The following is a 24,160-nucleotide window of genomic DNA, read 5'->3' on the forward strand; positions in this document are numbered from 1 at the left end:
GCTCGTGTTGTCGGTTGGCTCTTCTCTTCCTCGGGCCCCTGCTGCTTGGCAGGGGCAGTGCCCAGCTGCCCCCTAGGGAAGTGGGCTGGGGCAGCAGAGGGGTTTGGGTGCTGTTGGGGCTGGAGGGGCTGCAGCAACAGGCTATGGGGGCTACAGCATGCAGTGCTCGCTGCTACACCTGCCAGGGTGTTGGTGTAGCTTCTCAGGCAAAGGTAAAGGTATTGGCAGAACAGCACAATGCAAGTATTTGTAACAGCTGTTCAGTTTGTCCGTGCAGTCTCTGAGCCTGGCCTGGCCACCATGGGCTGTGACTGCCTGGCAAGAGCTGTGCCTGTCTTCTGTGTGTTGACAGGGACCAGCTCCACATGGCACTGCCTGGGCACAGCTTTGGGGTCATCCTGGCCAGACAGCCTTGGAGGCTGTTTTCTGTGGACTCCTGTCAGTGAAATGCTCCCCTTCCATCAGGCATTGTCTGAATGAAAGGCACTGTCCTTTAAAGCTTGCAAAGCATGTTAAAAAAAGTGGTTGTTGTTTAAAGACTACAAAATTAAGGGTCAGTTTTGGCTATGCTAAACAAATAACACTTTTTTCCCCTCTTCTTTAGTATTTGACCTTGAAATATTTTTTTTACATGTCTGCAACTCAGGCAGGGCAAGCTGTCTCTGCCGCAGTCCTTAAGGGGCCAGGCCATAATAGTTGTGCCAGGGTAGGGAAGGCTGTGCTTACAAGCATTGTGAAGTTCTTCCATCAAGTAATTTAGGCTTTTTCCTGTTGCCTGGTAGAGATTAAGCTGAGACTGTGCCTCTGTGTACAGAGGAAGAGGGGAAGAGAGAGATGGTTGTAGAAATATTTAAATTTCTACCTTTTAAAATTTTTAAATATGCAATGTTCTTTCCATTTAAGGACTTCATTTGTGTTGGGGCTTTTCTGACCAGCCAGTGGAGAGGTATTTCTGCAGCAGCAGATTTTTCCCTAGTGAGGAGCAGAGCTGGGATTTCAGATAAATACACTTATGGTATGTGAACCTCTGCCTGCCCCAGAGCAAGGCAGCGATGGCGATGTGCTGTGCAGGAGACAGGGACAGCTGTCAGCACAGTCTTGCCTGGTGCCAGACCTGCTGGAGGACTGGGCAGAGAGCAGAGGATCCATGGGGAAGGCTGGAGGTGCTCTGGATAGCCTTCCTGGGAATGAGGAGTCCAAGGCAGAGAGACAGGGAGTCTCCACCCCACTGTGAAGTCCAGCTGCTTGAAAGCCAGCAGGGCTGGGGAGGGGGAGAGCAAGCACACCATGACATAACTGGGGTTATAACTGCTCTCTATGGAGAGTAAGCAGGAAAAGGTGACTTTCCCATGGCAATGACACTCACTGGGGACGCCCATACCCTCTCCCTGATGAATTAATTCCAGCTTTACAGCTCCCTGCGCTCGCCTTCCCGGGGCTGTTCCACAGGCGGGGCGATGCGGAGGGAGGTGGTGAGGCTGCAGACACAGAGTGGGCAGCCTTGCCCTCACCCCCGAGGGGCTGGGCAGCAGCTGGCCGAGGGACACGGACCTGGCCCCACCACTGCAGGAGGGACCAGAGCATGGAAGACACCAAACTAAAGCTTGTTTTGAGACACAAACTGCACTGCAAGCCGCTGCACAGACACACGGGGCAGAGAGGACATTTACCTTCGGGTTAATGGAAGGCAAACTCTTCATCACACGTTCACTACATTGCTAAGAATGGGAAAAATGTCAAATAAAGAATGAAACCTCAGGCCTGCCAAAGCATTTAAATAAAAGCATTATTCCTGGCATTACCACATTAGCAATGCTTTTGTCAATCTCAGTCTTGGAAAGACCACACCAGCAGTGCAGTTGTTCCTGAAGACAGTTCCTGCTTAAATCAAGTGTGATTTCAGTGGTAGAGGCATTCAAAATACACATTTAAATTCCCATCTGGTTATGGAAGCCAAACTCCATCAGATTCAGTGAGCTGCAGCAGTTTTAACATGATGGTGAATGTATTTTTCAGGCCAGACTGGTAAAGCATCTGGATTCACCAGCACCTGGTTGTTACAGCTTGGTGTCCACATCTGTCTGCACACTGGCCACCAACCATGCCAGCCCTGCTGGGTACATGGAGAGAGCACTAAATGGGCAGGAAACCTTTGCTGCCTCCTCCCAGCTAAGGAAGGAGCTCATCTCCAGCCTCCTGTGCCCACCCTCACAGGATGTTTGCAGGAGCTGTCTGTAAGCAAAGGCCACTTTTGTCACAATGCATTGGTGAAGACCCTGCATCTGGGAGCCACCTCTTCTCCCTGGGGAACCAGCCATGAGCCCTTCCATGCGGGAATGCCAACATCTGCAGAGCCCTGTGGCACAGCTCTGGGCACCTCTCAGCACAGCGCAGCGCAGCCGCTCAGCGTGATGCAGCAGCTGCCTGCATGGCGACACCAAGGGCTGTGGCACCTGCCAGCCAAGCCAAAATAGTGAAAACTGTCTTATCCATTGTCTTGTGGTCCCATTCCTGGCCTCAGGAAAGGCAACACGATAGGATCTGAGTCTAACCAACTGTGGCCAATTGCAAGGCGACCCCCACAGCCTCTGCCCCCATGCTCAGGACCTTGGGCTGTGGGGATGAGCTGAGGGAGTGGTGCCCCAGCTCTCCTCTGTGCCCTGGGCTGCTGGCAGGGTCCCAGCAGCAGAGGACAAGTCCACGGCCTGACATTGCGAAGGTGGATGGGTGGGTGAGCCCCAGTGCCATGAGGCTGAGCTGCTCTCAGAGGTTGATGTTCTGATTGTCCTCCCTGTGTGGGCCTCCACTTTTTGTCGTGGTCTCTTGGATGCTGTCATGGTGGGGTCTTACCCTTGGGGATAGAAAAGGATGATTGAACTGTGAGGAAAAGCCCAGGCAGTGCCAGGGCCCCATAGAAGTACAGCTGCCTTGGAGCTCCCCACTGCCTGGCATGAGCTGCCACTCACTGCACAGCTCCTCCAGCCCCGAGTGCCCCAAGCTCCTCCAACACAGCCCCCCCGGCCCCGCCCTGGGTCCCCAAAAACTGTCAAAGGCTTTGCCAAGGGCCAGTGCCTCTTCTGCTGCCTCTGGACCAAAACTTACTTTTCTCTGTTGAAAACAATGAAGTCTCTCTGGAGCATTTCCAGGTGCTTCTGGAGGTGGCTGGCCTTTCATATTGGAATGGAAAAATAAAAGATATAGGGGATAAATTCACAGTTTACACAGAAGAACATTGCAAGGACAGTTTCAATGACACATGGCAATATGTTTAGGCACAGAGCATCTTTAGCCCTGCAGTGGGAAGAATGGCATTAAGGCTCTCCTCTTGCAGTAAAGCAGTGCATACAGATTCTGCCCTTCACCACAGAGAAGATGGAGAGAGTTTTAGGAATAAAGTTGGTCACAATAGAAAAAGATATTCTGTTCAGTTTACTGCGGTCTTGCTAGATGTCAGTCATTGAAAAATGAAAGGCCTACCACGCTTGTACCTGTTTGCTCTCACCTGGGATGAATTGTTTTTGCTTGTGTCTTTCTCCTTCTTAGCCAAGCGCTTTTTTTTTTTGTGAAGAGGTTTGGATTCCAGGATCATTTCTTCCAGTTCAAAGGCTGGGTCACAGTTCAGTCTGCCTTTCTGGAGGGGAGAGAGAAGTGGCCTTAAGTGATCAGAGCCTGTCTTAAGGAGTCTCTTATAAACTGGGCTGCATTTGGGAGCTGAATTTTGTAAAAAAAATGCACTAATTATAATTGCACATGCAGCCAAGAGCACTGGCTATCCTTCTGATATACTTTATCAGTCCTTTCAGATATGGACGATATTCAAGGTGGCTCCTTTTGTGCTCCTGCTTCTACTCTGCCCTTTGCCTGCTTTGGAGTGGCAATGAGGATGAGGACAGTGTCCTGGCTGGGTTGTGCCTTTTTGAGAGTAGCACAACAGCCCAGTGGAACTGCTCTTCAAGCAATAGAGAATCATACCCACCACAGAGAAACCCAGCAACAAGGGCAGATTTACAATTAACAAATATACATAGTTTAGCTCAACTTCTGCTGAAAACCAGTTGGAGTAGTTGGACTATTCTTTATAAGGGTTATGTTACTTATGTGTTGTTTTAATTCAATTTAAAAAGGCCCATAAATACAACTCTAGTGCATGTGCTATTTACTGTTAACATTGAGCTTGTTGGGGAAGCATTGCAGGAGAAAACAATTCCCATAAGATGGTGGGTGATCTCCAGGCTGCTGCTGAGTCCATCCTGGTGCACCAGGATTTTGGATATGGGAGCAGCATTGCTCAGAGCCTGGGTCAGCACGAGAGGGCTCACAGGCACTATCCCTCCCACACAGATGCACAGCCCAGTGGGCTGTAACACCAGTTCTGCACCCAGAAATTCTGGGAACATTACAAACAGGGCGGATCATTTTGGGGCACCCACACTATAGTCTCCCTCCATGACTCTTTGCGACACACTCACGGAAGAGACAGCTCTGCCTGGGTCTCTCTTTTCTCCTTGGGACACCTGATGCTTCAGTGGAAATTTGTCAGAATGTCCCAGTGCTGGGTGTGAGGAACCTTTACACTCCAATGGCCTTACCACAGGAATGAATTCTGGCAGTATTCTTTTCTGGAGAACAGCATCCCAGTTCACATCAGACAGGTACGGGAAGGACTGGATGTCCTTCAGCTGAGAAAAACGTTTCTCGGGGTTCAGCTCGAGCAACTGCAGCAAGAGTTAAAGGGGAGAGATGAGACCATCCCACAGGGCACACGTTCTGTGGAGCACGGCTGAGGACATGTGGTGCCAGAGACACTGCATCGAGGCTGGCGTTTGGAGCAGTGCCTCTCCTGCTCTGGCTCAGAGTCCCTTCACCAGGGTATGCGACAGGCTCACAAGCTCTGCCTCTGCTTATTCCTATTTTTACAAATTGCTTTTATCCCCATCGTAGGAGCAGGCAATGAGGCAGTACAGTGGCATTAAACAAATTGTCCAATGTTAAAAATAAGCGTTTGTTTGGAATGGGAAGTTCCACTCAGGTGTTTGTGCTCTGCTTTCAGTACTGGATCAGTAAAACATCCTCTTTTCTCACTCTACTAAAGTAATATTCTTATTCCAGTGTGAAAGTATGCCTTCACACTGCTCATTTTCATAATTTTTTAACCTTGCTGTAGGGATTACTTGTGTGGAAGGAAAGGGTTGAGGTGGTCTCTGTTCAAGGATTATACATTACATAAACTCCTGATACCTTGTGCTCCTAAAACTCAGCAGGAAAACCAGATGATCCAAACGCTTTGGGGAATTTCCAGGCAAGGTGACCTGCACAGCCCTGCCCTGGTGTGCAGCCAGGCACAAGCACTGTCCCCAGAGCCCAGCTCCCTCTGCAGAGCCCTGGGCTCCAGCTCAGCCCAGCGCTGCAGCTCCGCACCACAAACACAGAAATCCACAGGGCACGGCAGAGCCAGGAAGGAGCCACAGCTGGCGCCATATATAATACATATGGCTGCTAAACCAGATGCAAAGGAGCACTGGGACATTTAAATAATTGCGACATTGTATTATTTATTCACAAGGGAGCCTCCATGACTTGCGGCCTGCTGTGGTTCAGGTTCTCCTGCTGGAAAATCAGCAGGCAACACACTGTCAGCATAGGCACACACAGGACATCTGCAGCAAATATTCCTGTATTACTGTTAGGCTTAATGAAATACTGGCTTCATTGAATTTTCAGCAAATGGAGATATTCTGCAATTTTCTTCCTTGACAGCCTCTTTTTGTTAAAATGTTTGATAATCTATTTCATTAGAAATTACAGAATACATATATATATATTATTTGGAACAAAAACCAGTTGAAAGCTACATGAAGTACTACTTCATTGCCCACACTTATTTGAGATTAAAAAACTATTTACATACTTCCTTAAAATTTGCTGCCAGTGCTGCTATGCAGGGTGTAAGTGCTCAGCTTTGCTGCCACTGTTAAGCCCAAGTCTTGTTTATTGAAGCTATGGCTTCGTTTCAAATGGGATTTCAGCTTCAAAATTATTCCAGTAATGATTTTGAAGCAATTTTTGTAACAGCTTTATTGAAAAACAGTTGCAGTGGTGCATAAACCACATGGCATCAAAAGATTACAACAGTGTCAGCACTTCTTGCAAATATTTCCATTACTGGAAAAAGTGTTTCTTGAGGATTAAAAAAATGTGATTCTTGGACTAAATTTATTGACACATGTCTCAATATCTGCTTCTAAGTCCGTTAATTCCAGAGCCAAGGCTGCAGCAGCGGCTGCCCCGCTGCCCGCCCGGGACCAGCGCAGCTCGCTGCCATCGCCTTCCTGCAGCTGACGTGTGTCCCACAGTGGGCTCTGCAGGGACCTGGCCCCGGCCATTTGCAAGCGCTCCCCAGCGTGCAGGGCTGAGAGTGGCAGGAGCACTGGCCCTGCCGCCCCCTCACCTTCCTGATCAGCCCCACCATGCCCGGGCTCCACGCCGCCGGGAACGCCACCGCAGCTGTCTTGAGCACGCGAGCGATTTCACTTGGGGACGTGTTGGACCGAATGTGGTATGGCCTCTGTGGAAAACACCACAAGACAAGCATGAATTTATCTGCTTTTCAGACTTCTTGAGAAATCTGGTTAGAGCACAGAAGCTTCATACAGTCTCACTGTCCGGTCCCCAGCCTCCTGTGGGACATCTCTCCCTGTGTGACCATGGCTCAGTCAAAAAACCAAAATGTCAGCAAGAACTACACTAATAACTGGACATTTAACAGCAGGACAGGCAGGAGCAAACCCCAGAAGTCAGAGTTATCAGCCAGTGGGAATTTGCTTGGTCTTTTCACTGTTTTTATCTTACAAGGCTGTGACACATAGTGCTGTGGTTAGACCACTCCTGATACTGCCTGTAAAACGTTTTTCACTCATGCTGGGGACAATGCCAGTGAAAAGAAGACAAATATCCCCCAACAATAAAATCAGCTCAGAAAGGGATGTCCCAGGAAGGGTCATCAGGACTCAGGGTGACAGTCCCTTTTGCCCTGTGGCTACTGTCATGTCACTGGGACAGGTGAGCCACTGCAGAGGAGCACATGGCCCTGGAGCACCAGGGACCCCTCCACGTGCAGTGCACAGCCAGTGAGTGACACGGGGACACATGCAGTGTAGAGTGCAGGTGAGGTCACCTCCCTGTTTATTTTCCATCTACAATTCTGCCAATTTATCTGGAGAGAGAACTTGAAATGGCAGTGTTTCCATCTTGAAAGTTTTGATTCACAGATTTTTACCTTATTTTGTGGGGAAGAAGGCAGGAGTGTATTAAAGGTACATGTAAAGAATAGTAGCTATAAATAGTGAGATCAGATCAGGTGCAGTGTGCTTGACGTGTGCCAATGCTAGATGGACCTCAAGGCCCCTTCCCTTCCCCTGGGTGGCAGCACCCAGGTGCCACCATCTCGCCACAGCTGTGCCATCAAGCATGAGCACAAGACAGCATTTCCTCTCCTGCCTTTAGAAACAAGTCAAAACCCAGTGTGATTCACAGTCCTGCCATTCATTTAGCATTATAGGTGGAAAACTCAAATATTACATTGAGATGTTTATTGCTTCAGTTACCCAACAGGTCAGACAGCCACATCTCTTCAATGTCTGCTAAACTGATCTCTTGCAACTGAGACACACAGATTCAAATGAAAAAATCTGTTCATCAAAATGTCTTCTGCAAAGACTGCTGATAAGAGGTTTTAAAAACCATGTTTTGCATACTTATACTGAAAGAAGCTTCCAAGTCTCACAAGATCTTAAATGTTCCTCTTTAAATTACATTCTTTTGTTTAGAATACTGTAATTTTAAAATTTTTGTCCCACTTTTTTTCACAACACTTTCAAAACACTCATGTATTTGTCTATCTACAAAGATCTCAACCTTGCCCGTGTCAGCAGCAGAGCCCTGACTGCATAGGCAGGGATTGGGCTTTTCCCATCATTTGCTCCAACTGCTCAGTCTTGTTACAACAGCAGCAAGTTTTTTTTCAAGTTTTATTTTTCCTTGGAGAATAGAAGCTCCAAGTAAAGGATATTGCACCCCAAACTTCAGGAGCTGTTGCTTATTTGCCTTGGCCCCTTATATCAACCCAGAGGGCCTCAGCTGCACAGGGAACTGCCACAAGATGCTGTTCTGTATTGCAGCAGCTTCTCTGAGCTCTCAGCCATGATCACAAGAGCCCTGGTGAAGATGTGATCTCTGCTTCCTCTGCTGTAATAAGTCCTAAAGCCTTGAATTCAGCTTGGCCATCTCATCTCATCTCATCTCATCTCATCTCATCTCATCTCATCTCATCTCATCTCATCTCATCTCATCTCATCTCATCTCTGCTGTAAAGCATTAACCCTCCCAACAGCGTGTCCAAGGGCAGAGCGAGCCGGGCCATGAGCCACACACATACCCGAGTTCTGAGCAGCTCGTAGGCAGTGACTCCCAGTGACCACCAGTCCACGGCAAAGGAGTAGCTGGTGGGTTTTGTGGAGCTAAACATTTCAGGTGCTGTGAAATACAGGGGGGGAAAATTGCCTTGCTGCAGTCCCCAATGGAAATGAGCAACAGAGAACCCCTGACCCCTGCCCTTCCCGTGCTGCCATGCTCCTGCACCAGGGCCACCCAGCAGCCCACAGCCCTCTCCACATGAAACTCTCTGTGCTTCTCTGCCCCAAAGCCCAGAAAGAGCAAATTCCTTTTACTGACGCAGGAGCTGCCCACCATTCACAGTAAATGTGCTCCAGAACAAGCACATTCACTCCACCTAGGCATAAGGTGGCCTAAGTGTCTCTTCACCCCCCTGCGAAGTAGGGCACACGTTCCCCAGCTGCACTGAGGCATTTCTGGGGAGGGACTCCTGTCCCCACCCTGCATCCCCTCCCCAGGGTGCTCCTCACTTCAAACTCTGTGTGTTTTGATGTGGATCGGGAAGAAAAGAGTCCCAGCTCTAACCAAAACTGTCTTCACCTGTGTCCCACCACAGCCCTCCCCCCAAGCCCACAAAATGGAGATTCCAGAACATGGAACTGCCGTTGGTTCTCACCCATGTAGGGCTTGGTGCCAGCGATGGTGGTGACAGGGCTGTCCTTGGTCAGCATGGTGGCAATATTGAAATCAGTGATGTGCACGTGTCCTGAAAGACAGAGGCCAACGTGTAACAGGCTTGGCTTTAATTTCACACAAGAAATAGCTCTGAATCAGAAACATAAAGTAAAATACCCAATGGAAAGGAGTTTCCAGGTAAAAAAATCTGGTGGAAGAACTGATAGAAAATATTTCAGCTTGCAGGCTGTTTGCAGATGTCTCTTGTTTCAAATGCCCCCTTATTTTCCCTTTGGGGAACTAGAAAATACAAGAGCTCTCCAAAAAGTAATTTAGCAGTGATTGTTTTGAGTCTTCCTATATTTCAGGATCAGTCTGGGGAAAAAAATGAACTCTGTGTGTGTCCAAAGCTTTCTTAGCTTTTCTAAGTTTGTTGGAAGACAAACCTTTGCTGTCATGGATGAAGAAAAAGAATACTACAAGTCACAGTCAAAAGGACACTGGAGCCAAGGGTATATACCCAGAAAAAACACTCTGAAACCTCTGCAAGAGAGAGTTTAAAAAAATCACAGTGAGCAGAGAATAGACTCAAAATTCATCCCAAACTGTAACATCATTATAAAAGTTAGTAGGTTGTGTCTCCCTGTGCTGAATGCAGCTGTAGTGACTAACAGAGCCTTTTCCTCTTTTTTTCCCTCTTCAGGGAGTGCTGATCCACATTCCCGTGGCCATGGTGATCCCAGCTCCTCTCAGGAAGCTGTGTCATCCCCGTCTGAGCAGCACAGAGCTCTGGGACAATGGTGATGGGTCCCCAAAGCACCCAGCAGTGAGGACTGACCAAAAGCAGCCCCCCATGGGATGGGCAGTGCCAGGCCCTCGACGTGGCAGGGAGGACAGGGCTCTGCAGAGTCCGTGCAGGGAGCAACAGCCGGAGAAAGACGGAGCAGGGCGGGACAGGGGCTCCAGCACCGGGAGGCAAAGCCACGTTGCTGCCAGCTCCTAAATAAATAATCAACCCCTGCTCTGAAATGAGAGGTCACATGCAAACGGATCGGGTCTGGGCTCGGTGCTGCCAGGCAACCTTGGTCACACACACCCAGGCAGGGCCTCCCTCGGGAGCTGCAGCATCTCTGAAGTCATAACAAATGCAGGTATGCCTCCTCCCTGCACTGACTTTTCAAGCACCTTGCTCTAGCTACTAATGAAGATTTCTCACAACAATACAGTTACTTGAATTTTAAAAAAAATATGACCTAACAAAATGTTTCTCTTTACAAACTAAAAAATATCAGACAACTCTTCACTGTGAGATCTTTGCTGGGAAAAAATGTGACTGAAGAGCCATGCAAGAATATAGTCAAGAGTTTTGCCTATGAAAAACTATAGAAAAACCAATAGCAACATTTATAACATACCTAGCCCCTAATCCTCTTCAGAGCTCCCTCCCCATGCCAAATGCTCAAGGAAAAATTAAATATGTGACCAAGGCTTACCCATTGCACCATAATTAATTCTGTTTGTGCACAAACCCTGCAGTGACACAAGCATTGCCCTTCAAATGATGCATTTTGAATAAGTTTTAAACAAGAACCAAGAAAATGTTAAAATCAGGCTCCTGATCCCAAGCAGCACCAAACATAAGGTCCCTGCAGGTGTCTTGTAGGGACCATCAAGTCAGTGAGCCACAGAAGGTGTTGGCTAAAACACCAAGGCAACCCCAGAAACACCACAGCATCACAGGCTGCCCAGTGCCCTGAAGGTACAAGACGCTGCTGCTCAAAAGGCAAGAGACAGCAAGTGAGCACAAAAGGATGGGAAGATCCTGCTCCCAGCTGGGCTGAGCAGGAGAGCCCAACACAAAAGGATGGCAGCAGCAAGCAGCGAGAGTGCAGCTTGTCTCCTGCTGTACATTTATGTAAAGATATACAGGCTCCTGACTGCTGCTAAATCGTGGCATGACCACAGAGCACCTGGCACTTACCGTGCTCATCCAGTAAAATGTTGTCGGGCTTGATATCTCTGAGAAACAAAGCAGAGAAGGAGAGACAGCCATTAGCCTGGAGAAGGGGCAGGAAGCAGGGCTGCTGGCACCCCAGGAAAGCAGCTCTGGGACACTGGCAGGGACACTGGCAGGGACACTGCACCCTCACAGCCTGGGCTTCCCAGAGCTGATGCTCCCCCTTGGCTCGGGTGTAAGAGGGTGACCAAGGAATCAGCAGCAGCAGCGGCTGCAGGGGTCTGGGTGAGCAGCACTCAGCTAAGTGCACCCACAGCTCAGTTAGGAGGCTTCTTGTTGTTTTCCTCCTGTCACTTTTCAATCTATTTCAATACTGTATGAGAAGGGGTCCCCAGTACAAATTAAAGTATTTTAACATCATTGTTCTAGATACAAGTAGGCTACCCACAGGTTTTATTCCTAAGTTAAAGGACCCCAAAAAATAATACCTATAGCAATGCTGTAGGGAAACACTTTAACTGAAGGCAGAAAGCATACACCTGATACTCTGATACAGCCACAGTGTCACCTGAGTGACTTTACAAGCCATTACCTGGCTTTAATGAGCTCATTACACCAGTCCCCATTGAGCACCTGGCCAGCTGATGCCCCAGAGAAAAGGTGCCAGCCAGCAGGCAGGCAGCAGGTGCTGGTGCTCCCCACCAGGCACAGGAGGTCCAAGTGAAGAAATGAACACGTTTAGGATTTTATCTTTAAAAATTCAATCATTAGGATACAGTTTGAGTTCTCCAAGCCACCTGGAATCAAAGCCCCACAATATATCTAATTGTCATCTAATAGCTTACAGTTTTCTGGCATCTTGTTACCCAACAACTTCCAGTGGGTCATAAGCACTGGTTCCCTTCCTGGTGCCATCCCATCATACAGGTGGGTATAGGGACAGGTGTCATTAGCAGAGCAGGACAGTGTCAGGTAAGCAGCTGATTTTCCCCCTAAGCACAGTGGAACTGTTTACTTTTTTTTTTTTCAAAGTTATTACTTTTTAATTTCTATTGTGTCTGTTTCTGATCTCCCTCAGTCTGGCATACAGCCTCTGAAATTACACTAGCACAGTAAGATCATTCTCAGGATGCAAACAAATACCAGAGATAATTCTTGTTATTGCTCATTTATATATTTCATTTTATAAGCTGGTTCTAAAATTTCCTAACCTAAAAGATATTAATATTTCCCATTCTTTTACATCTAGGTGGGAAATAATTGCAGCCTGAGTTTGGTGTCTCTGCACAGTTTTGTTCAGCCAAACAAAACCATTGCTTCCCTGTCTCCTGATGTTCCCAATTACAGCTGTTGCAGTGTAATTGCCTCAGACGAATCACTTTATCAATCAAACACTATCCCACTGGGTTACAGTGTTAATTAAACAACTCGCATTACAGTGTTAATTAAATAACTTGCAAATTTTACAGCCTGCCATACATGTTTTGTTGTACTTGATTTACTTAAACACATGCAGCTGTGTGAAAAGCACACTGCAGCCCCACCTGCAGTTTCTCCCACTCCTATTGACACTGGGGCAAAGATCCATGCAGGTAAAGCACGAAAGCAGCAGCGTGAAAGAGGAGACCCTGAGGGGGTGGGAGCTGTGCCCGGGCCTGGCCCCTGGTGGAGCAGAGCAGGGCAGAGCTGCTCTGGGCTCTTGTGGTGGTGCAGGGACAGGCAAGGGTCATTGTGCCCTCACAGCCTGGGCATGGCAGCTGGACACCGGACAGGACAGGCACTCACCCTCACCAGCTCCTCACCAGTGTGTGCCTTCCCCACTACCTACCAGCACCACTTCAATTTTACACTTTCCATGCTTAATTCTTGTACTGCTCAAGAATGCTCATCTGGAGTGGTATTTCTAAATGAAATGTGCTCATCTGGAGTGGTATTTCTAAATGAAGTGACCTCCTTCCTGCAATTACTGACCCTGACAGACCCTCTCTGATTATCCTCCCTGACAGCAGCTAACTTGGCTAAACTCTTGGGCCCCTGAGCTTTGTGCTGCCCACGACAGCAGCAGAAGAGCCATGTGTCTATCCATCCACAGCCAAACCCTGCTTCCCAGCCAGGGAAACCTCTGCCTCCTCTGCTATTCTGCAGGTCTTCAAAGGTATGGGAAGAGCTCAGGCATTTTTTTCACTGGCCATGAGAAATTGTGGTAGCCAAAAAGAAACTCTCAGCATTTCTAAAAAGGGATTTACCTCATCCAGGAAAAAGTTGTGTTTGGGCCCAGTCCTCGTATTTTGGTGCAATACAGAGGGGGGCAAAGGGAGACATCTTCAAGCATGAACACAGGAGTTCTGAGTGCTGACACCTACTCTCCCTGGATGAGGATGGACATTAATGAGTTACAGCTAATTAAAACCTATCAGAGACATATTTTTGCAGGATCAGTGAGCAATCAAATATGCTATTTCACAGTATCCCAGAGGGACAAATCAGATGGTTTCTGCTGTATTTGAAATACTTTTCTGGGGGAAGCCTTGTGTTTCACAGAAAAGCAAATACACATAGGAGAATATGTTGTTTATCACTTCAGCTTCTATTTGTTGTTTCACATAAAGGAGTAACAAGCCTGCCTGTGGCCTGGCTGACCTGTGGATGATGTGCCTGCTCTGCAAGTAGTCAAGGGCCAGCACCAGCTCACAGATGAAGAGTTTCACAGTTGCCTCTTGGAACCGCACGTTTTGCTGGAGGTGGTAGCGCAGGTCCCCTCCAAGCAGCAGGTCAACCACCATGAACATATCCTCCTCATCCTGGAACGAGTACCTAAAACAGCACACGCGTGCTTCAAGGACAGCAGCATTGAAAAATGACAGGTAATAAAGGAACATGGGGTACCTCTGGGAATACTCTTAATGTCTTGGAATATTTCACTCCAAATTTCACGACCTTTCCATGCTTTGTTTCCCACTATTGTCACACTTGTGACAACAATAATTCAGTCTCAGGTCCGTAGCAGAGTCAGAGCAGATTGTATGAACAGCTCAGGATGGGCATTCTGCCCTCTCTGAGCACCAACAGGAGGTGACCACAGGAGCCAGGCAGAGGAGCCTGGACCTGCACCCCTGGCCAGACCCAGCACTGAGGGCCCTGTGCCAGGGCAGCATCTGCTCAACACCACAGGGTGCAGCTGCTCTCTGCTGGTCCTCTGTGAGTGATCTCATCTGATGGACTGTGTCTCTCTGAGAGGGGCTGACAACCAGCCATGAGCCCTTTTCTCATGGACTTTTCCTTATCAGCACACTGCTGGATGTGCTGACCAGCGCCACGAGCCAGACCCCTGCTCCACACAGAGCTTGGAGGTTTTGAATCACCCGGAGTGCAGGAAAGACACAGGAATGCTAAAGGCATCCTGAAGCCAGGGCTGGCAGGGCAAGAACAGCAGCAGGGATGGCTTGCTCTGTACAGATCTCTACACAGACACACCGGTCAGCTTTCAGCTGCTGAGAGAGCTTTGCCTGGAGCTTTGTGTTCAAGTAGGAAAGACAAGGTTGGAGATATTATATGGGAGGTGCAGCTGCACCTTTACCATTCATACCCCAATAAGAACCACTCGAAATGGCAACAGCAGCAAAATACCAAGAGTTCACTGAACTGCACTCAGGTTTCAGGAGATTTTAAAAAGGAAGAATTATTCAAAGATTTTTGATCTTCAGTGTCTTTTAGACTATTGTGTGTGTGTGTGTTATTAGCATTGATAATTTCTACTTTATTCTAAAAAGAAATCCAATTTCCAATAAATGAAATTACCCACAACCCTAGAGGAATGCTGAAACTACAGGATATTCGCCACTTTATCATGCAATATGTGAACTCACACCCCTTGGAATGTTACTGCTGTCCTCATAAAATTAAGAAAGAAATGTCAAGGGATAACCAGCAAAGAGCTCTGCTTGGCCATCAATCCCACGCTGCCAGAAGTTGCTGGTGATTGCAAAGAGCTCCTTTAAATACAGGTGGGGTTGTGGTGACAGCCAATACCTGCCTGGGGGACACTGCAAAAGGACACATGAATAAACTCTCTTGTGCTGTCTGAGAGGAGAAGGGTGATAACTGCTTAACCAAACAGGATTCCCCTGAAACAAGAGCCCCAGTCAGCAGAACACACCAGCTGCTCCCAGGACAGGCTTGAAGCAGATGAGGAGGGTCTGATCTCAAAAGTGTCTGCAATTGACTCAACCAGTGAGCCAAGGCACCGCCTCTTACCATAAATTAACCAAGAAAGGGTGTTCCAGGCCCTGCATAATCTGCAGCTCCTTGAAAACATTTCTCACTTCATTTCGCTCCACACACTTCTGTTTGTTCATGTATTTCATGGCGTACATTTTCTTGGTGTCAGTCTTCTGCACCACACAGACCTAGGAGAGCAGTCAGGGGATAAAACAGAGATGATTTGTCAGCAAATTTGGGCAGGTAAAACCCAGTGACATGAGTGTTTTCCAGCAGCTCTGGCAGTGCCGACACTGCCAGGGCACAACTGCATCCACCAATGCTGCAACACTGACACTGCCTGGGAATTTCTTGGGAATTTCACCCAAAGAGAAATTTTGTGGGGAAGATAAGAGGAAGGAATTTATCATGAACAACATGGGAGACAGGGAATCACAGAGAAGTCAACATTTTATTTAATGCCATTCACTAACCACCATGTCCATTCCTCCCACACTGATACTGCTGGGAAGAGCCCCCTCCACCACAGAGCTATGGGTCAAACACTGGGACCAGCACCTGATCCTCACTTTCCTGAGAAGTGTTACTCAGTCCACAGGTAATCTTGGGCTTTGTTTAAGGGGCACTGGGCTTTGGTTTGTGGCTACAGAATGGGAAAGTATTCAGGCTCTGGTTCCTTTCTGATTACCAGGAATTGAAGGTCAAGGCTCACTGATAGTGCATGGGCTTTGGTTCTGTACTCTCATGTGAGTCTCCAACTCATCTATTTCCACCCAGTTACATCTCCAGCTGCCCACATGGTGATTAATTTCCAAAACACTCACTTTTCCAAAGCTGCCCTTCCCAATAGCTCGCAAAATCTCAAAATGGTCGAAGGTAACTGCAAGAAAGAGCAACATTTCAATATTAAATGGCTGAGAAAGCATTTGATGAAATTATTTTATTTCTACTTTTTATCCCTATGAGCTTTTGCCCTTCAGGGACAAAACTCACATGCTCAGATCAAAATTCACCAGCTCAGATGAACTGGTTTAAGACATGCAAAGAAAGATAATACAACTGCCATAAAGAAGCAACTGGTGTATAATCACAAAACACTGTTTTGTAAACAGGGGTCATATTTCTAAACCAAGGTTTAAGGAACAATGTTTAGATAAAAAATACTGACCTAACCAGCCACAAAAAACATCTTTAGCAAAGAGCAGCCAACGCTGCTGAGGTCCCCAGGCTCATCTGCCAGGCAAAGTCAATGCTTGGAGGCTCAGGTTCCCTCATCCCTGCTGCTCACCCCAGCACAGCCAGCACAGCACCACATGGTCTGTTACAACTCATCTCCCTTTTCTCGCGGTGATTTCCCCAATTTTTATTATATTCCCTCCCTCGCTCTCCCCTCCTCTGCTCTGCAGCTTCAGGAAAACTCGGCCACACGACTGGGAGCAACCATGCCAGTCCCTCCCCACCAGGCAGAGGAGCAATGACACAGCTGATGCTCTGCTTGGTCCAAGGGTGATTTAACCCCAACAGCTGCTGGTGGGCTGGAGAGGACACTGGCAAAGGCCCACGACTGATGAGCATCCTTCTCAACCCACCACTGTCCTCACCTTTACCTATTTCTTCTTTATCTTGCAGCAAACTCGGCCAGCTGGGGGAACATCTGGCTGCCATCCCCAGGACACTTCCCACACCCTTCTGCCCAGGAGCAGCACAAACAAAATCTGGCTTCTTGAATGGTCTCATCTTGACTACACTGGGAATCAGATCACCTCATAGCCTTGAATCTTCTGTCTGGTTATTACATTTTCATTTCACTTGCTTATTATCCACACCTGTCTGCTCAGAGGAAATGCTGAGAGAAAAATAATCCTGTAACCCTACTTCAGCTGAAGGTAAACAGTGCCCTTCAAGAAGTTCAAACAGAAATTGTGGTGCTACAGAAAATAGTGAAATTATAGCAACAGCAATTTGGGAAAATATGCAAGAATTGTTAGGACTGTCACTGGAGCACCTACACAACACCAAAGGAAAAGTCTCCCTGTGCCACAGCTGCAGAGATGGGATTGGTGCCCACCACCTGCTGCCCGGGGGAGGAACCTGCCCGTGCCATGGAGCAGTGTGCTGTTTCCTACTGTACCTAGAAGCTCTTAATTAATTACAGTTTTAATTGAAATCAGAATGAGGACAAGATTGTGACATCTAAGGTGAGATAGCCTCTGGTTACCAATTTGCAAGATAATGGAAAATTCCCTAGGGGGCATCTCTGTTTCAGCTGGGTTTCTCTCCCCTCTGTATATTAAAACATGACTTATTAGAGAAAAAATGCAGTAGCACTTTTTAAATTTGTGCAGGGCCATGGAAACAGAACTGCACTGGTCTGCACACTGTGTCAGCATGCAAGAGTGGCCCTGAGCTCACTGAAACCCAACAAACTGACAGCAAACCACCGACAGGTCAGGACAGGGCCTTTCCTGGCACTGCGTTTCTCAGTCACAGAAGCTGGTGCTGTATGAACACTGAAGCCAGAGACAGACCCAGCAGAGACCAGCCAGGAAAATCCCACAGCCAGAGCACACTACCCTGAGGAAGGTGGTCAGGAACACAACTGCTCATTAACCCAAGCAAGCATAAGTGGTTGCTTATGAGAAATGCCAATAATGAGCATTTAGATGCAGCAGGAACAAAATCTTTAGGAAAACTTCACAGCACAGATATCTTTTGAACTACAGAAATGGAAAAAATATGAAAACCAAAGAAAAACTGTAAGCAGTTGCATTAATCATTTGGAAACTGAAGCTGGTTTTGCTGAGCAGCTGCAGACAGGCAGTGGCACTACAGGGCACATTGGATGGGTTACCCAGCTCTTTGTATGCTTTATGTTTATTACTATGTATTTGTATTTATCCACATATGCATTTTGTTGTTGTACCTAGGTGAAAGCCCATATGGCAGTCAGCAAGCTGACTCATGCAACAGCAAATATATTTATGGAGCAATCTTTTAATGACTGTCTCTGTAATCTTGGCAGCACGGGGAGCCTGGCCTCCAATACTGCTCCCAGCAGTAGTTTTCCAGCTCCTTTTCCAGCCAACCCAACTTGCAGGCTTGGCCTCCCAGTGCCTGCAGGCAGTCCTGCCCAGCTGGGCAGCCACAGTAGCACCCATGGGAACATCCATCGCTCCAGCCACCTTCCCACCACCCTTCTGCCACTGCTCCCTGCACTGGGACCCCAGAACAGACCTCTCCAGGCCCCAGAGCAGCAGCATTGTGTCCCTGCCCTCGAGGTGCCTGGCAGTGTCCCAGGGACTCCTCAACACCAAACCTCTGCTGACAGTTTCACTTTCAGAGCTGCTGGGAGGGGAGGCAAAAGGGACCCCAACACCAGAGCACAGCTCTGCAGGGACCAGGGGCACACTGCTGCTGAGCCCACAGCCCTCTGCTCACCTGGGGCACCCAGGAGTGTGCAGCCTCAGCACAGGAGCTGGCTGCACCCCCACAGTCAGTCTGCACTGGAGAACTCCGCAGCCCCAGACAGCAACAGGAAAAGTTCTTACCATCCTCATTCCCATCAAAGGGGGGTGACCTGCTGGAGGTGCTTGCCCCCATGCTGTGCTCAGCCCGGGCTCAGCACTCTCCACTCCTCTGGGTTCTGCTCCCACACCCGAAGCCTCTGGGACAGTTCTGCTGGGGGTCACTCCTGCCAGACCTTGGCAATGTCCTGCTGACGCATCCTGCAGAAGGCAGGAAGCAAAAATTCATCATTTACAGCTTGCAAATGTCTCACTGGGGGTTCTCTGCTCTGAGGACAAGCCTGACTGTCAGGGAAAAGCACATTGCAATGGAGCTCACTAGAGAAACCAGCAACACACAACCTTGCACCTCAGAGCAGGACTGCTGCCCACTGCAGGAAGGGCAGGAACAGACCAGCAGACCCAAAGATCTGGCTCGTGTTTTCTGTGTCATTCAGCATGTATTTTGTAGCTTCGGGGGTGACTAATTGTAGTGAGACCAATATCCAAAATAAATGGACATACTGACTTGGCTAGATAAAACCAAAAAGCACTTTTGACTGATGAGGTCATGTGGAGGGGTAAAAACTGCGGAAGAAGAAAATCACAGAATTCACCTTTTGATTTAAGCAGTTACACAAGTCTTTCATTTGAGAAAAAACCATACCATTCTGGTATTTCTAACAAAAAGATTCCATGTAAAATCAAGGTATAGTTTCCACTCAGGTTCTTCAGAGGTTTTTTTTGGATACGAACTATGAACAGAACAGTAAACCTGATTTCTGGCTTGATGCTGGCTGCAGTGACTGGATTTCCTCTCCCTCTGCAATGGGACAGGTCCGTTCATTAGCAGGGAGTACAGGAGTTTTCCAATCTTTCCTGACATGTCTGTAGAGTTTACTGGCAGCTGAGAGAGCTTGAACACTCTGTACATTACAGCAGCCACTATATTTTTTAAGCATTCACATGCAATGCACCTTTATGTGCTTGTTTTTGATAAACATGCCTGTGACATACAACTTTATACCTTGTTGCAAGTACGAAGCCTTAAAAGAACAAAATGAGGGAGTACCAGTGCAGCAAGATCTGGACCGGGTCCAGCCCAGAGCATTCTCCAGGGCATCTGTATGTTCACCGAACATTTCCTCAGATCTACATTTTGGAAACTACTAACTAACTTCACTTCTTTAAATTAACAAAATTATGGTTAATTTAAGCAGAAGCAGAAAAGCATCTAAGAAAGATGTTGGAGAAAAGAGAATTACTGGAAACTGGGTCTGTCATGGGATACAATGAGTTACCCCACCAGCATATGCAGCTCCTTTTCTCCAGCTAACCAATACAAAATCTTAATTTCCCATCTCAGAACTGAAACAAGATCCAGCAAGAAAACAAATGAAGCAGCAAATGTTTACGATTCCCATCAGTGCTTCTGGCAGGAACAGATCGAGCCTTCAGTCTCAAACAAACCAGCAGCAGTAACTCTTTTTGAGCCCCAAAACGTACTCTTCAGAATAAAAATAGACCTTCAGATGCAACAGCCATAAATCAGGTTCCCATATCCCGGGTTCCCAAGGAAACTTCCTTGCACAGCAGTTTGGAGCCAAGTTCATTTTTGAAAATACATCAATACATACAAGCTCTGAGGAAGGAGTGCAGATATTCCTTGAAGTTAAGCTAGCCTGAGTAATAGTTACAAGGATTTGCACATTTACAAAGTGTAGCCGGGGGATGGAAATGATAAATCTTTTACTGTTTCACGCTGCAAAGTCACAAAACTATTAAAATCATTACTTTTCCTCTGGCCGAATTTACTAGGTCTCCCACGCTAACGTCGTGCTCAGTCGGACCCTCGCTCCCTCAGCAGCGCGACAGCAGCTCCGCTCCGCAGCGCCCGGGGCTCCTCGGTCCCCGGCGGATTTTACCGGCGGGACGGCACTGCCGGGGCGTCCCAGCTCACAGCCCCGGAGCCGCAGCACCCGCACACGGCCCAGCACGCCTTAGATGAACGGAAACCCCGAGCAGAACTGAGGAATGCAGCCACGGGCGCGGGGTGCGCTCCGAGGGGACGGGAGCGCAGCGGGACCGAGGGAAGGGCTGGAGGCTCAGCCGAGGATGGGCACCGGTCGCACCGGCGGAGTCACCCCTGTGGAGCTGCCGAAACCCTGGAGGGGACGGCCGCCTCCGAGGGCTCACAGACAATTTCTGTCAGCACCTCCGCACTACCCGAGCGCTGCTCCGCCGAGGAGCTGGGACTGGGCGGCGCCACAGCCCGGAGGGACATCACCCTGAGCTTCGGTCCCAGAGGAACTAACGATGAGCCTGAACTCCCCCGCAGCCACAGCGGCGTTCAGCAAGAACGAGGGAGGCGCCCTGAGCTCCTCCATCGGTGCGCTGGGCGTCTCCCACGGAGCTACGGGTGTCTCTGCGGTTCTCCCCGCCGCAGCCGGTCTCGGGCAGGACCCCCGGCCCAAACGCTGCGGGCAGCGGCGGAGCTGCCGCCGGCGAACCCCGCGCGTTCCGAGCCTGCAGTGAGCGCCGTCCCCCTCTCGCCCCCCGCCCAACCCCGCGGCCAGAGCCCGCTCCGGGCAGCGGCACCGGGGAGGCGCCTACCTGGGGCAGCGGAGCGCAGGGACCGGCGCAGCCTGCGGGAGGAGCGGAGCGGGAGCCGGGGCGGCGGAGCGAGGGAGCGGCCGGGCCGGGCCGGGCGCCGGTGGCGGCGGGAGGAGCCTGCGGCACCGAGAGCGACACTCGCGTGGGGCCGCGCCGCCAGGAAGGTGTCCCTGTCCCTGTCCCTGTCCCCGCCCTGCGGCGAGGAACGAGAGTCCCTCCGGTGACCCCACCGCCCGGACCGCTCGGCCGCCCCTCGCTGCGGGGTTATCCTCCCCCTTCTCTGAGCCCCGCGCCCGGCCCTCTGCTGTTTTCGGGAAGGGGGATGCGGGCTCCGGGTGCATCCAGCCCCGCAGCCGCCTCGGGGCAGCTCACAGAGGGCGGTGCCGTCCGAGCCTCGGTCACTGATCTTGGCAAGGCCGAGCGCCGGGGTCACGCTGCCTCCCCTGCCCGTTCGCATTCCCCCTGGAAGGACCCCACAAGAAGAGAGACACCACATTTATTGAGTAGGCCAGAGATACAGCAGATGAGAGGACAAAAGGCAGACCTGCAACAGCTCCTGTGAAACAGCCAACTCTGTTCCCCACCGGGCAATGGGAAAACACCATTCTGCTTGCAGCAGAGGGATTCATTTTCCATGGGAAACAGAGAGCCTCCTGTCCCAGAGCTGGGGCTTCGGTCTGCAATAAAAAGAGGGCACACTTAGAAAAAAACCAAACAGTTAAACATGTCTCGCAGTTTTCTCAGGAAACGGAGCTTTTCTACTGTGTCAGCTCAGAAAGAGGAGGCGTGTCCCAAGCTGGGGAATTTTTTCATTCGTACTCGAAAAGGAAACTCAGGGGAGCGCAGTGGTCTTTCTGTCACGCGTCATGCACAACAGCCACCACGGCTTTCCTGGCTTGAGAAATGGGAGCGCTGTGGTGGATCTCTGGTGCCTTCTAATGGACAGGAGGCACGGCTTATCCCTCTCGTCCAAGAGGCTCCTGCCACCAGCCCCTACACTCCTCCAGCACATAAACCCCACCTCTCCCCCGGCCTGGGCACACCAGGCAAACCCCTGGGGTCTGCAAAGGTCAGAGGGGCAAAGCCCCTAATGGCTGCCACTGAATTAAGAAATAAGTTTTTAAAGTTTTATTCACCTTTACAATTTTAACTATTTAGCTAACTGTACTTTTGGTTCAATTATCAAACTAACTTTTATCAATGGCTTGCAAAAACAGAGAAGTTTTGCTATACTTATTCTATGTATTTTCTGGAACCACAAGTGTTTAAAGAAGTTAAATTATACTGAGCAGTCATAACTCAGCTGTAATCTTCCATCAAACTTTAACGTTATGGTATGCCTGTGATGTGCTAGATTTCAATACCCATTGCTGGCATCTCCTGTGATTAAAGTGGGCTTACCTTCACACACTGCCCACAGCTCCTTCAGAATAAGAATTGTCTTGTATGCTGTGCAGGTGGCTGCCAGTCCCAAAGTGTAGGTATTGATATACATACTTAATCAGGGTTAAAACTCACTGCAGGCTGTGCAGAGGTGGGGACCACCCAGGGCTCCCCTCCTGTAGCAGGGGCTCTCCCATGATCAGGGATTAAGTGTTTTCTGGATGGGCAAATCTGTCCCTGGTGCCTTATCCCATCCACAGCTTCCCCAGCCCCTGACTCAGCACAGATGATGGCACCTGCACCCACTCTGGTATATGCTGTGAGGTGGCTGCTTCTGAAAGCAGCTTGGACATCCTTTTCACAATGCAAACCACAGCGTTCCAGAACCTGCAATTTAAACACACCAATCCCAGCAAGATTTCTGTGGAGTCTGAGCTCCATTTCAGAGAACACACTGAGGAATGTCTTTTCCTGGCTGCAGGATGTGAAGCACTAGGATTCCTCAGCTAGGGGTCACTAGAATTTAAGGCAGGACAGGACTTCAGAATCCAAAGCGACAGCTCTCCTCCAGCAAGCTGGGTTGTTAACAGAGACTAACAACTTTTCATTTCAGAGAAATGGAACTCGTTAGTTAACACTGGTTCATTGTCACACAAGGTGTCAATAGGTGTATGTACTTCATTAGTGAAATTCCATCCTTAAAGCAAGAACTGGTGTGCCAAGAGAAAGAACTCCAAGAATTACAGGGGTGGTCTGCACTGTCCAGGCAGAAATTTCACAAATTAAGCTAGCAATAAACCTTAAAAACCACCACAGCTTTCTCTAAATCACTCATCTCCAACATAGACTACAGGCTCTTCCCAGCCTGGTGTCTGCAACAGTGGAGTGTCTGTGCTCTGGAAGTCTAGGGGTACAAAGACCTGAGAAACCCCGTCTGCTGCTGCCAGCACTTCCAGTGCAAAGCAGGAATAAGCCATCCCTGGTGTCAGTGGGAGAACCACAGTGGTGAGGACAGAGCAAATCCCGTCAGAGACTGCTGGGCAAAAAATATATTGATCAGCAGTGTTTATGAGAGTGAGGATGTGAGACAGAGCCCTGCAAACTGCCCAGAGGTTAGACTCACTGTCACTCTTATCAGTTTCTGCCCAAGCTGCAGGAAGCACCACAGAGCCTCTGGAAAATGGCCATCTCCTCATTGCTTAGATGCAGCATTTAATCCTTTCATACCCTTAAAACTCTATCTTTTCCTTGTATTTGGCTTGAATAATCCAATAAAGCTCACTCTTGACTTTGTACCTTTTGTGTATTCCAGATGATTACGTTACTTTTAATACATACCTGTATTAATATACAAAAACCTAAATAAAATCAGACAGAAATCTCACAAAGACATCCAGTTAGGCTACAGCATAGTCCATAT

At 48.9% G+C, this 24,160-nt stretch overlaps 1 protein-coding gene across 1 annotated transcript; it reads right to left on the minus strand.

Moving 5' to 3' along the window:
* Positions 1-1,784: 1,784 nt before the first annotated feature.
* Positions 1,785-21,496, minus strand: STK32A (serine/threonine kinase 32A). The gene is made up of 13 exons (XM_054643031.2): positions 21,358-21,496; positions 18,790-18,966; positions 16,066-16,121; positions 15,278-15,429; positions 13,664-13,837; positions 11,048-11,085; positions 9,068-9,157; positions 8,435-8,532; positions 6,449-6,565; positions 4,590-4,715; positions 3,503-3,631; positions 3,103-3,167; positions 1,785-2,851 (listed from the first exon to the last, which is right to left on the minus strand). Exons 2-13 carry the CDS (start codon positions 18,839-18,841, stop codon positions 2,764-2,766), a joined length of 1,185 nt encoding a protein of 394 aa, XP_054499006.1. The 5' UTR covers positions 18,842-18,966; positions 21,358-21,496; the 3' UTR covers positions 1,785-2,763.
* Positions 21,497-24,160: the final 2,664 nt, after the last annotated feature.

Source organism: Agelaius phoeniceus, chromosome 15 (genome assembly GCF_051311805.1).
Source record: "Agelaius phoeniceus isolate bAgePho1 chromosome 15, bAgePho1.hap1, whole genome shotgun sequence".
In the NCBI taxonomy this organism is placed as follows: Eukaryota; Metazoa; Chordata; class Aves; order Passeriformes; family Icteridae; genus Agelaius; species Agelaius phoeniceus.